Below are 12,524 nucleotides of genomic sequence, written 5' to 3' on the forward strand. Positions count from 1 at the left end.
TAAAAGTTGTCGTGGTTTTACTGCTTCTAGTGTTCATTTCAACTGGGAAATGCAGTGAGTCGTACATATAGGTACGTTTTTTTTTTCAGTTTTGAAGAAATGTATAAAGAAGCACATTTTTCCAATGAGCCTATGTTGTTGTTTTTTAGAAAGTATTTTTGAATCTAAAGGGAAACAAATGCTTTAATGGACACGTTTCACTGCCATTCCATTTGGTACCACTAGTGGTGCAGAACTTCCCCTTTAAGAATATCTCTTAAGCCTCTAGTAGTGGCATACACTCTCTCTTTGTCTCTCAAACATACACACTGCGATAAACAAAACCCGTCATGTGCTTTGCCCTGCAGAGAGCGGCTGGCCGAACCCACACTTGGTACCAAGGTGCTTGGCGCTGTAAATCCTGCTCTGCTGGAAGGTCATAAAAAGCATCAGCATGGTGCAGCACTTCTCCGCTCAAAGCATCAATCAGCCGCACAACGGGGGCCCTCAGCTGCACTACAGGGAAGCGTGAGACTGCGGCTCCGGGCAGACGGGCAGGCCCGAGGATGTAACCGGCCCCGTGACGCAACTCTGCCAAGGGAGAAACGCTGACAGCGGGCAGGGGGTTATCAGTGAAGGAGCAGAGGCTGATCCGAGGGACGCGAGGGGTTCAAGGAGAGGACAAGACGGCATAATCTCAGCCCGCTCGGCAAACGCTGGACTGTGGAGGAGTCGCTGAAGGGGTTAGGATGAGATGTTGAAAGGCTCAGGGACAAAGCTTAGCGCACTTCACTGGTCACAAAAACAAACTTCATTGGATCTCCTATTTCACATTCATTTGTCTTGTAAATTGAGTTTAGTTTTGTTAAGTTTGGGAAGTGAAAGAGTTATGGTATGGCATAGTGGTTAGAGATCTGGGCTGGCAGCCAAAAGATTGTAGGTTCAAGCTTTGCAAGGGGAGAGGGATCCATGAGCTGTCAACACTGTGCCCTTGGGCAGGACACTTAACCCACTTGTTCTAGTAATAAGAGTGCTGTCAGTCACTGTTAGAGCTCCATGAAATTGTAAAAAACTGACTTTTATTGCGGTGGTTTTATTGCACATGCAATAAAAAATAAATTCATAAAATATAAATAAATAAAAATCCGAAAAAAATTTTCTGCACTTTTGAAAAGATAGATAGATAGATAGATAGATAGATAGATAGATAGATAGATAGATAGATAGATAGAAATAGACAGAAATAGATCAATCAATCAATCAATCAATCAATTAATCAATCAATCAATCAATAAAATAAATAAATAAATAAATAAATAAAATAAACAAAAAGCCAAAAAATTACTTCTTGCAATTCTGGAAAGAAATAATCATTTTAGACTGATTAGGATGATTTTGTTGGAAACTTCATCTGCACAAGAAAAAACAAACAAACAAACAAACAAAAAAAACCCTGAAAATGTATTTTTTACTCAGCCCTTTTATTTATTTATTTATTTATTTATACACTTTTTTCCCTCATTTAATATAACTAAAATAATATGATTCTTTTTATAATTATTACAAAAGTAAAATATTAAGAAAACATTTTTTTTTACAATAATACTGTACAAGTACTGTAAAAAAAAAAAAAGTCAAGTAAAAGTCTTCACAATATGACTAATGCCTTAAGCCATTTCTCGATAACAGTTTTATTTCAACATGCCATGCAGCCTGGTCACTGTACATAAATAATCTGCTAAATGACCACTTACTAGCAAAGACATGACTGTTTACTGTGATCTGGTTACGTTTTAAGTTCAGTATGCACTTTAGCTCTTTGCTCAAAATAGGCTGGCATTATATATAATAGGCTGGATTAAAGCATAGGACAAGTCTTGCACAGTTATCCACCATTGTGCGCTGTATTCACTCTACTGGAGCAAATAACTTCAAAAACATGAATCTCTCCTGCTGTAGCCAAAAATAGAACTTCATAAATACATCAAAACCATACTGTTTCTCTCACACACGCTGGCATATCCCAAAGCTATTTCTGAAGGCGAGCATGCTGGTTTGCCTCAGCTAGTTGACCTGAAGGTCTGGAGAGCATGTGTGCAGCCTCTATATCGCCAGATACATACCAGGTGTGCTAATCACCCACAATCTGGCGGGCGTCCAGCAGGGGTCAGCATGCATCACCCTGTTTAAAGCATTCTGTCAGGTAATGCCTGGAGCTCAGGAAGCAGAGCCCCGCAACCTGACTACAGCAGCTCAGCCATGTGGAAAAGAAAAACAACACCCAGCTTCACCACAAAACCTGCCCGACATAATCTACCCCTGTGCACATGGATCTCCATACACGTTTTCCTCCAGTACACTGTCCAAGAACAAACTTGCCTGCAGAGTGCAAGGAAAGACAGGCTTAGGGGCTGCGGTTTACAGAAAACACTTGACTGGTTTAGAATGATAAGGAACTTTAAGCTTTTAGGTGTTCTGACTACAAACAAAGCTGGTGTTCTGGTGTTTCAAACTTTTTAAGAAGAACCCACAAACATGACGATTGCATATGTGACCCTGGACTACAAAACCAGTCATAAGTCGCACGGGGATATTTGTAGCAATAGCCAACAATACGTTGTATGGATCAAAATTATCCATTTTTCTTCTATGCCAGAAATCATTAGGATACTAAGTGAAGATCTTGTTGCATGAATATATTTTGTAAATTTCCTACCATAAATATATCAAAACCTAATTTTTGATTAGTAATATGCATTGCTAGGAACTTCATTTGGACAACTTTAAAGGCGATTTTTTTCAATATTTAGATTTTTTTACACACTCAGATTCCAGATTTCTAAATGGTCCAAATATTGTCCTATCATAACAAACCATACATCAATGGAAAGCATATTTATTCATCTTTCAGAAGGATGTATACTGTAAATCTCAAATTCACAAAACTGACCCATATATATAAGTCTTTTAAGAGCACTAAGGCTGCATTTATCTGATTAAAAATACAGTAAAAACAGTAATAACATGAAATATTATTATCATTTAAAATAACCATTCTCTAATTTAAAATATTTTAAAATGTAATTTATTCCTGTGATGGCAAAGCAGATTTTTCATGAGCTGTTACTCCATTCTTCAGTGTCAAATTATCATTCAAAAATTATTTTAATTTTAAAAAAAGAAATATATATATATATATATATATATAGTTATTATTCATGTTAAAAGAAGTTGTATTGCTTTTTTTAATCAAAAGAACATTTCATTTATTTGAAAACAGATATCTTTTGTAACATTATAAATTTTTGTTTTTTGATCAATTTAACCTGTACTTGCTAGCTAGCTTGATAAATAAATTTATTTTATTTTATTTTATTTTATTTTATTTTATTTTATTTTATTTTATTTTATTTTATTTTATTATTTATTTTATTTTATTTTATTTTATTTTATTTTACTGACCCCTAACGTTTGAATGGTAGTGTGTGTGTATGTTTTTTATTTTTTACTACAGCAAACTGTCAATATAATAAAATAATTAATGTGATTATCCTGACCAGTTACTTAATTTCAGACCAGTCTGATGAAAGCAGAACATGATTACGATAATATCAAATTTAATAACTGTGATAAACACAACATAATTGATAGCATAGGTTAGCTTTGTGATGCTGACAGCTCTTAAAAACACATTTGGTAAAATCCCTCAAAACAACCCATTACAGCCCTCTGAAAGTCCCTGGACTCCAGTTTGAAAACCCCTGATGTTGTAAAACAATAGATATAAAAACAGCTGTCAGTCCAAGACAAAATAACCAAACATACCATACACATGCAATCACACCCTTTGCCTTTGTCATGAAGAAAGCCTTAGTCTTAGCATTCAATACTGCTTACAATAGGAGAAGTTATTTAAGCTGTTCAACCTAAATAAACGACTACTCGAGTCAGCACAACGTAAATTGTGTGCATTCATGCATCTTTCTCATATACATCACCGTCAGAAACGTGATGAGCTGGTGCTGCGAGAAAACTGACCTGTGCATGTGAAAAACTTGGACTCTCCGACGCTCAGCTCCACCTTTTTCAGCGAGATTGACACCTGGAGGACACCTGGAAAACAAAGAAAAAGAGACAGAGAAAGATGAGAGAGAAGTAGCAATCAGAAATTCAGCACACGAACTGCAGGTACAACAAGAGCGCCTCACATGTTCCTGCCACAGAAATCACACCAAACCACAGGCGGCACAAAAAACTGTCTTTGCAAGCGGGAGAGATGAGAGGGTACAGGGAGACTTCTATAAGCCCCCTCCCAATCACTTCAATCAGGCTAGCCAGCCTGGAACATCTAGCACCTGGTGCAAAAAAAAGTGAGGAAAAGAAAAGGACACGAGACAGACAAAGCTTTGATCTGTCTTTTTTTTTTATATATATATATATACATGGACTATTCTTGCATTGCATTTCAATCTCAGGGAGGAATCCACTAGGAATGAACTGTACCCACTGGTTGCATCATTCATTTGCATGCACTATCTGTGTAATTTTAGCATGCACTCGACTAATTTAAAAACATGTATGAAACATTAACTGTGGCTCAATGACCAAGCTCCTCTTTTCCAGACAATGAATGTAAATAGTGACCACCAGTGGTGTAAATGGCATTATCTGTATTTCTCTCAGGACCACTGTCATCAAAGATCCCTGCGCAACAGCCTAGCATGGATAACAGCAGGGAGAGCAGCGTGTTGCAGAGATCATTAATGTTCAAAAATTTAATGTACACATTTTAGTAATTAGCCTGATTCAAAGGAGAATCAGAAGGGCGAATTCTGACTGGATGAAAGGAGGAGCTGGGGATGGAGAGGGCTAGTTAGCTATTGAACAATGCGAAAGCTGCTGATAACAGTGAAGGACCTTATATATGAATGCTGAGATAGGTGTCGTATTCTTATAGGTAGACGTGGATCAGCTGAGAATTAGCTGATGCAAGCTTGACTAATGTGACCTGCCAGAACTATTGCTACACTTGCAAATAAATTATCTGTGAAGTTGCATAGAACCAGATGTGGGTCAAAACTAAATGAAGTAGCTCCATTCCATTTGTGTGAGTGTCCATATAGCAAATATAACTTGGATAATTGGAAGAAAAAAAAAAAAAAAAAAAAAAAGTTTTTTGTTTTTATATAAATTTAAGCACACACACACACTCTCTCCATACAACAGGCGTTATAATAATAAATTATTAAAGGTGACATCGGAAGCCCATTTTCCACAAGTTGATATGATTCTTTAGGGTCTTAATTAAAAGTCTATAACATATGCTTTGGTTAAAATTTCTCAGTGGTAGTGTAAAAAAACACCCTTTTTACCTTGTCAAAATCAGCTCTGTTCACAGCAACCCATTTTGTTGCATGTTCCTTTAAATGCTAATGAGCTCTGCTCACCCTGCCCATCTCTTCTGTGGGGTGACGAGCCGTAATTTTTACTTTAGCCTTTAGCACTATTAGGAAAGGCGATTTGCAAAGATTCATAAAAAAATCCTTAAACTCACTTCTTCTGTAGGTGAAGCTGCATCACAAATGATTCGCACGAACATAGATGCATTTAGGCAGATCGGGTATCAATGGTGGACTGTTTACAGCTCACTCAGGGTGGGTCTAAGGTAAAAAGGCTGTGTCAATCATGGGAGCAGTCTTGTGGGATGTCACATAGCCAAGAAGCTGGGAATGGCTTGATTTGAAAAAGGGGACAATAGGAATAGGAATTAAATAAACACTGGGTGGATTTTTATCATTATCTCTTTGGTGTTCTCTATTCTTTTTCTATTCTATTTACTTGTTTTCTTTTCTTTTTCTATTCTTTCTGCTTTTCTTTTTTATTATTAAAAAAGATCCTCTAACACTAGCATTCTCTATTCTTTTTCTATTCTATTTACTTGTTTTCTTTTTCTTTCTTTTTTTTTTTTATAAAAAATGACCATCTAACACTAGCATTCTCTATGCCTTTTCTATTCTTTTGACTTGTTTTCTTTTTATTCAGTATTAAAAAAAATAATCCATTTAACACCAGCATTCTCTATTCTGTTTCTATCATATTTTGCTTGTTTTCTATTAATTTATTATAAAAATTACCCTCTAATACTAGCGCTATTTACTTGTTTTCTTTTTATTTATTTTAAAAAATGACCCTCTAACACTAGCGTTCTCTATTCTTTTTCTATTCTATTATATACTTTTTTTTATTATTATTATTTTAAAAAACCTTGCTATGCTTACTGCATTAGACTAACCGAAACTTGTCATAGCACTTTTGTTGGTTTTGTAAATCACTTTGGATAAAAGCATCTGCTAAATGACTAAATGCAAATGTTTATATTTTAAGTAATTTGATTAAATTTAATACACACACAAACATTAAAGCTTTATTATGATTCATGAGTAATAATCAAAAAATGATAATTCATTATAATCTGATTTTCCTTTTCTTTAGTAAGTTAACACTTTATTGATACTGGTTTCAGAAACTCACCATTGCACTGGAGTTTTAAACGTTCACTTTTTACTTGCACTTTTTTTTATTATTTGAAAAAAAAAAAAAAGTTAAATTATTATTCACGGCCACTTTCACTGTATTGTACTGTAAGCTGCTTGAGCATGCTAAATAAATCCTATTGTGTTCTGTGCATTATGAAATATGTTCATGTGAGTTTGGGACGACATGAGGGTGAATTATTGTGGTGATTTGTTCCTTTAAAACGGCACAGTACCAGATGAAATCACCATGTTCTTCTACCCACAGAGCCAATCATACATAGGGGACAGTGGGAGGTCCAGGTTTCCTCGTTAAAAGTGCTCTGTGAATTTGTGGCTCAGGTAGAGGTGAGGGCAGTGGACCGCATATGAATGAGAAAACCAATGCATGCAGGAGCTGGAGCATGAATGTGCGAGAAAGCAGACAAACTCCTTGAGCCAGAGGTCTTTTCTGTTTATCCGAGAATGACCAACTCGAGTACGTTCTATGATTTTCGCATATCGACATGCAAGAGTCAAGAGCAAACTGGACACACGTACACACTCACGAACACACAAAGAAACGCACACTGATGGAGCTCATGGGGGAAGCACTGGCATCTGGCGTAATGATTAATTACAGCACAGTGGGGCTGGAGCTAGTCATCTGGATGGAGACAAGTCTGGGGGTATGAGAGCTGCTGCCCGTAGCAACCAGAATATAATTACTCCCCAAGTCTACTTTGAAAAAAAAAAAAAAAAAAACACAAGCATTCTCATTATGATTTTTTCCCCCCCACTTATCGTACTGTTCAAACAATATTACATATTTGATGTCACAAGCTAATGAACGGAATGACACTCAATGTAGTGTAGAAATGATTTGAAGATTTTATTACACTGCACGCTTTGATTCGAGTACTTTACCACCTGTAATCAAAGCACCTGTATTTCACATTCATAAAACATTGGTGAAGGGGGATGTTAGGCAAACGCCTGTGCTGCTTGTGCTTAAGCAGACTCGCACTTCTGGAACACATTTCCATGCGTTTGATTTCTCCTAAAGCAAAATTCACCTCCAGAAATTTCAGTCAAAGAAAACGTGTCACAGTGTGTCAAAGAAAATGCATAATTCATGAATATAAACATTGATCTTGTAAATTTTGCACACGTTTAACTGATAGACAAGTGTACAAATGAGCCCCTAAAAAACAGACTAGTCTATAAATGGCAGAGGTAGATTATTTTTATTTTTACCTTTTTGTTTTTGAATATTTAATGTATATACTTTATGTATATACTACCGTTCAAAAATTTGGGATCAGGATTAAAAAAAAAAATCAGGATCTTAATTAAAAAAAAAAGAAAAAGAAAAAATATTTATTCAATTAAGTTTAAAATTAATACCTCTATTCAGCAAGGATGCAATAAATTGAAAAAAAAAGTGTGAGTAAAGGCTTTTACAATTGTTATTATTTTAATACATGCTGTTTTGAGTAAATTTAAGCAAATACTGGCATAACAGGAATAACTGACAATTTGAAATACATTAAAAAAAGAAAAAATATTTTTATTTGTAATAAAATGACACCATGCCTTAAATGGGTAAATGGTGAGCATAAAAAAAATACTGACCCCAAACTTTTGAACAATAGTAATAGTGCACATACATAAATAAAAAATAACAATTTTTTTAATTAACAATACAGTGATAAAAAATACTATATATATATATATATATATATATATATATATATACACACACACACACACACATATATATATAATTGATTCCAAACTTTTTACCAATGGTAGTGCATATAAATAAATAATTTATTTCTAAACTTATTTGCATTTATTTGATCAAAAAAAAAAAAAAAAAAAAAAAAAAAATAGTAATATTGCGAAATATTACAATATAAAATAATGGTTTCTATTTTAATATACTTTTAAATTTTACTTATTCCTGTGATGCAAAGCTGGATTTTCATCAGCTATCAGCTATTACTCCAGTCTTAAGTATCACATGATCCTTCAGAAACCATTTTAATATGTTGATTTATTATTAGGTTGATCTAGTTTGGCAAAAGCTGTGCTGCCAAATATTTTTTTGGAAACTATGATAATTTTTTTTTTTTTTTTTTTGGATTCTTTGATGAATAAAGAGTTAAAAAAGAACAGCATTTAATCAAAATAGATATCTTTTCTAACAATAGGAGTCTTTACTATCACTTTTTAGCAATTTAACACATCCTTGTTGAATAAAAGTATTAATTTCTTTCAAAGAAAAAGAATGAAAATTTACTGACCCCAAACTTTTGAACAGCATTGTATATTGTTATAAAAGATTTCTATTTTAAAGAAAGGCTGTTCTTTTAAACTTTTTATTCATCAAAGATTCCTGAAAAAAGTAACATAGGTTCCAAAAAATATTAAGCAGTTTAACTGTTTCCAACATTGATAATAACATTAGAATGATTTCTTAAGGATCGTGTGACACTTACGACCAGAGTAATGATGCTGAAAATTTAGCTTAGAACACAGAAAAAAAATATATTTTAATGTATATTAAAATAGAAAACATTATTTACATCGTAATAATATTTCACAATATTACATTTGTTTTATGTATTTTTGATCAAATAAATGTAGCCTTGATGATCATCAGAAACTTAAAAAAAAAAATTTTTTAGAAGAATCTTTAGATGAAACGTAAATACACACACACACACACACACACAATATTTATATGCACTGTACTAATAAATTACAGATATTGCTAATCAATTTTATATATCCTCTCAATGGTCATTCTGACATACTTTCACCTGCCTGTTTTATCTCATACTGAGATCTCCTAGTTTGAGCTCTGATAGCATGTGAGGTTATCTTTGACAACTTCCCTTGCAGCCAAAACTGGAACTAAACATAATTAAAGCAATTAATTACTTCACACTCACACGAGAGTCGGTTCTCTGATTAAACCTAACTGTCTGTCAGCCAAATAATCTAATTAAACTGATATGAATCAACAGTCATTGGAGCAAAAATAGAGAACACCAGTTTTTCACCAATTTACGAGCTGAGATAATGAAAAGAGAAACAAAAAAGGACACTATTGACAAATCAGACCACCAATAGGGAAGATGCAAACTTTTTGGCATTAAGCACATCTATTCCAAGCTGTGGAACACAACAAGTGTGTTGTGATGGTAGAGCGCAGCTCCGTGAAACGGAAGAGCGCGGGAGTTGTAGAGACGAGGTGCCAAAGCAATTAGATGTGCAAATGGAGAGAGCCAGCCACAAATGTACAGCCAGTGCCAAAATAAATAAGTAATGCCCCAAAATATCAATACCTGCCAAAAAGCAAAAATAAAAAATTACTAGGACACAGCAGCAACAAACTTCAGTAATGATAACTAAAAGCCGGAATGCAAAGTGCATGGGTCCACCTAATAATATTTGTTCACGCAGGACCCCAGACCAATAAAAACAGTCTGAAATCAATGGACGCCTGAGGTGCAGACATAATTCTCTGCTTTACTGTAATTTTGTGGTGTGTTTGTCATTCCCAACAAAATGCCTGAGTAGAAAAAGCGAGTTAGCGCTAATTAAGCAGGCAGCAGTGCAAAGCCCCCAGGCTGAGCGGCTACACATCAGTCATTTAACAGTCCACTATGGAGCGCTATTCTTCCTCACTGCCACTGACATTATTCAGATCTTTAGAATGAATCGTAAAATTTCTTAATTTGTGTTCTGAAGATGAACAAAGGTCTTATGGGTTTGGAACAACAACAAGGGTGAGTAATTACACTCTAGAAAATGCTGGGTTTAGTCCGTTGGGTCATTTTATTGGGTTATTTTAATATTTTTATCCAGGTGCTGGGTTATTTTTTTTAACCAAAATGCTGGGTTCAACTTGTTGGGTAATTTTACTGGGTTATTTTTAATATTTTTTTTTACCCAGGTGCTGGGTAGTTTTTCTGTGACTAAGTTCCTGGGTAATTTTTAACACTGGGTTATTTTTTTTCTACCCAACCGCTGGGTTGAGCCTGTCTCTGACGAAACAACCCAGCTGCTGAGATACAGTCAGTCAGAATGCTTTTTTAAAGTCCTCTACAGGAGAGAGCGGTTCTCAGCACCGCCGATTTGCACTTCTTCAGCGAAATACATTTTATTTCATTTATATAGTCTTTGTATTACTCTACGTAACGCAACATGAGTACGAGATGTCAGTCAACTGCATCAGCAGCGTGAGTTTACTGAGTTTAATCTTAAAATATATTCTCTAATGTCAGTACTGTTTGTTTATGGGCAGTTTTTGGAGTCAGTCATGGCATTTTTCAACTACGAGTGAAATGTGAGGCCACAGTCTGAAGTTCGCAGTTAACCCAGCAAACAGCAACCCTTCACCAGCTCAGATTTTGGTGACACACCGGCATGTGAATTAGAGCTATTTCAGTAAAAAGCAATTACAGAGAACATTTGAATTCTCTAAAATTAAAATTCTACTTTTAAATGTTAAATGTTTGTTAAATATTACAGTTTTTATGTCTAAAATGCTTGTTAAACAAGTTTAAATGTATGTAATATTGTAAACTATGCTATATTCACCCAAATAAATTCAATTTATCTTGTATTTTGTTCCTGCTTAATAATAAATGTTCATCTTTTGATTATTGCTGTTGCCTCTAGTAATTCTTTGTGTTTTTATAAGTTTCAGTCCATTTTAAACCAGCAATATAATAATTTTAAACAATAGTTGACTTAAATGAAATAACCCAGCATTTATGAAAAAAAAAAAAAAAAAACATTTAACCCAACCAGCTGGGTCAAAATATTTCATATGTCCAATATGTCCAATATTTACCCAGCGCTGGGTTGCCAAATAACCCCGGTTGGGTTGTTTTTAACCCAGCATTTTTTAGAGTGTAATGACAAAATTTTCATTTTTGGTTGAACTATCCCTTTAACTAGGGATGCACCGATAATGATACTGGCATCGTACTAGTACTCGTACTCGTAGTTAAAATGCTCAGATACCAAATGCTGATACCACTCATTATGTGACAAGTGCGTATTCAGGCAAAGAAACACCGACAACAGAACAAGAGACGGCAGAATAGAGTCATTACAGATTACATTATAATTACATTATTCAAACACCAGATATAATATTTGATTTTTTTTTTATTGTGACATATTATACCCAAAAATTCTGCATACAGTGGACTACCAGTAAAATTTTTAATTTGGGACCAAAAATGATAAGTTCAGGTTTGCATAACCCTGGTTGACAGCATGCCCAGGAGACTGCAAGCTGTCATTGAGGCTAAGGGTGGCCTGACAAAGTATTAATAGTTAATAGTGTGTGTGTAAATGTTGTCATACTAACAGTTGTCTGGATAATTTCCGGTTGATTGTAATCCATTACATACTTTTCTATTGAAGTTATCTGACATTAACGAGATGAATTTGTTCTGACACAGTTTATCTCTGAGTTCTTGTCCTATTTTATTACCATTTTCTAAACTATAGTGAATAAACTATAATGTGTGATAATGTGAGAAATGTTGACTGATAATATGAAAAAAGAAATCTGAATAAAATTTGGTTTGACTGTATTTGATGAATGAAGTTAACCAACTAACATTACACATATTCTTTTAGATAAGGTACCCAATATTTTACAAATTTACAGGTAAATTTAAAAATATCGGTATCGGTACTCGGAATTGGCAAGTACCAAAAATAAAAGTATCGGTATTGGGCGAGTACTGGAAAAAGTGGTATCGGTGCATCCCTACCTTTAACCCGCATCAAAAAAAACAAAACAAAAAAAAAAAACCCATACATTTACTTGTAAACTGACAGCAACATTGACTCACTTGTGCTATCTTATTTTCACAGTGTGTAGATAGAAATATATGTGGTTTGAAAAGTTGTCTTTCTTCACTGCAGGCCTCCCTATTTAAGTGGTTCCTCTTTAACCTCTCCTTCCACAGTCTGGACCTGTCCACCTTGTCTGAAGGA

The 12,524-nt window shown here is 34.5% G+C and overlaps 1 protein-coding gene across 3 annotated transcripts in view; it reads right to left on the reverse strand.

The window, feature by feature from the left end:
* Window positions 1–12,524, reverse strand: part of ncam2 (neural cell adhesion molecule 2) — a 231,796-nt gene that overhangs the window by 69,730 nt on the left and 149,542 nt on the right. For all 3 annotated transcript variants that reach the window (XM_051119629.1, XM_051119628.1, XM_051119630.1), the window contains exon 2: window positions 4,018–4,092. In XM_051119629.1, the coding sequence (XP_050975586.1) occupies window positions 4,018–4,092 (75 nt within the window). The remainder of the gene's footprint in view (window positions 1–4,017; window positions 4,093–12,524) is intronic.

Source organism: Labeo rohita, chromosome 9 (genome assembly GCF_022985175.1).
Source record: "Labeo rohita strain BAU-BD-2019 chromosome 9, IGBB_LRoh.1.0, whole genome shotgun sequence".
NCBI classification, from domain to species: Eukaryota; Metazoa; Chordata; class Actinopteri; order Cypriniformes; family Cyprinidae; genus Labeo; species Labeo rohita.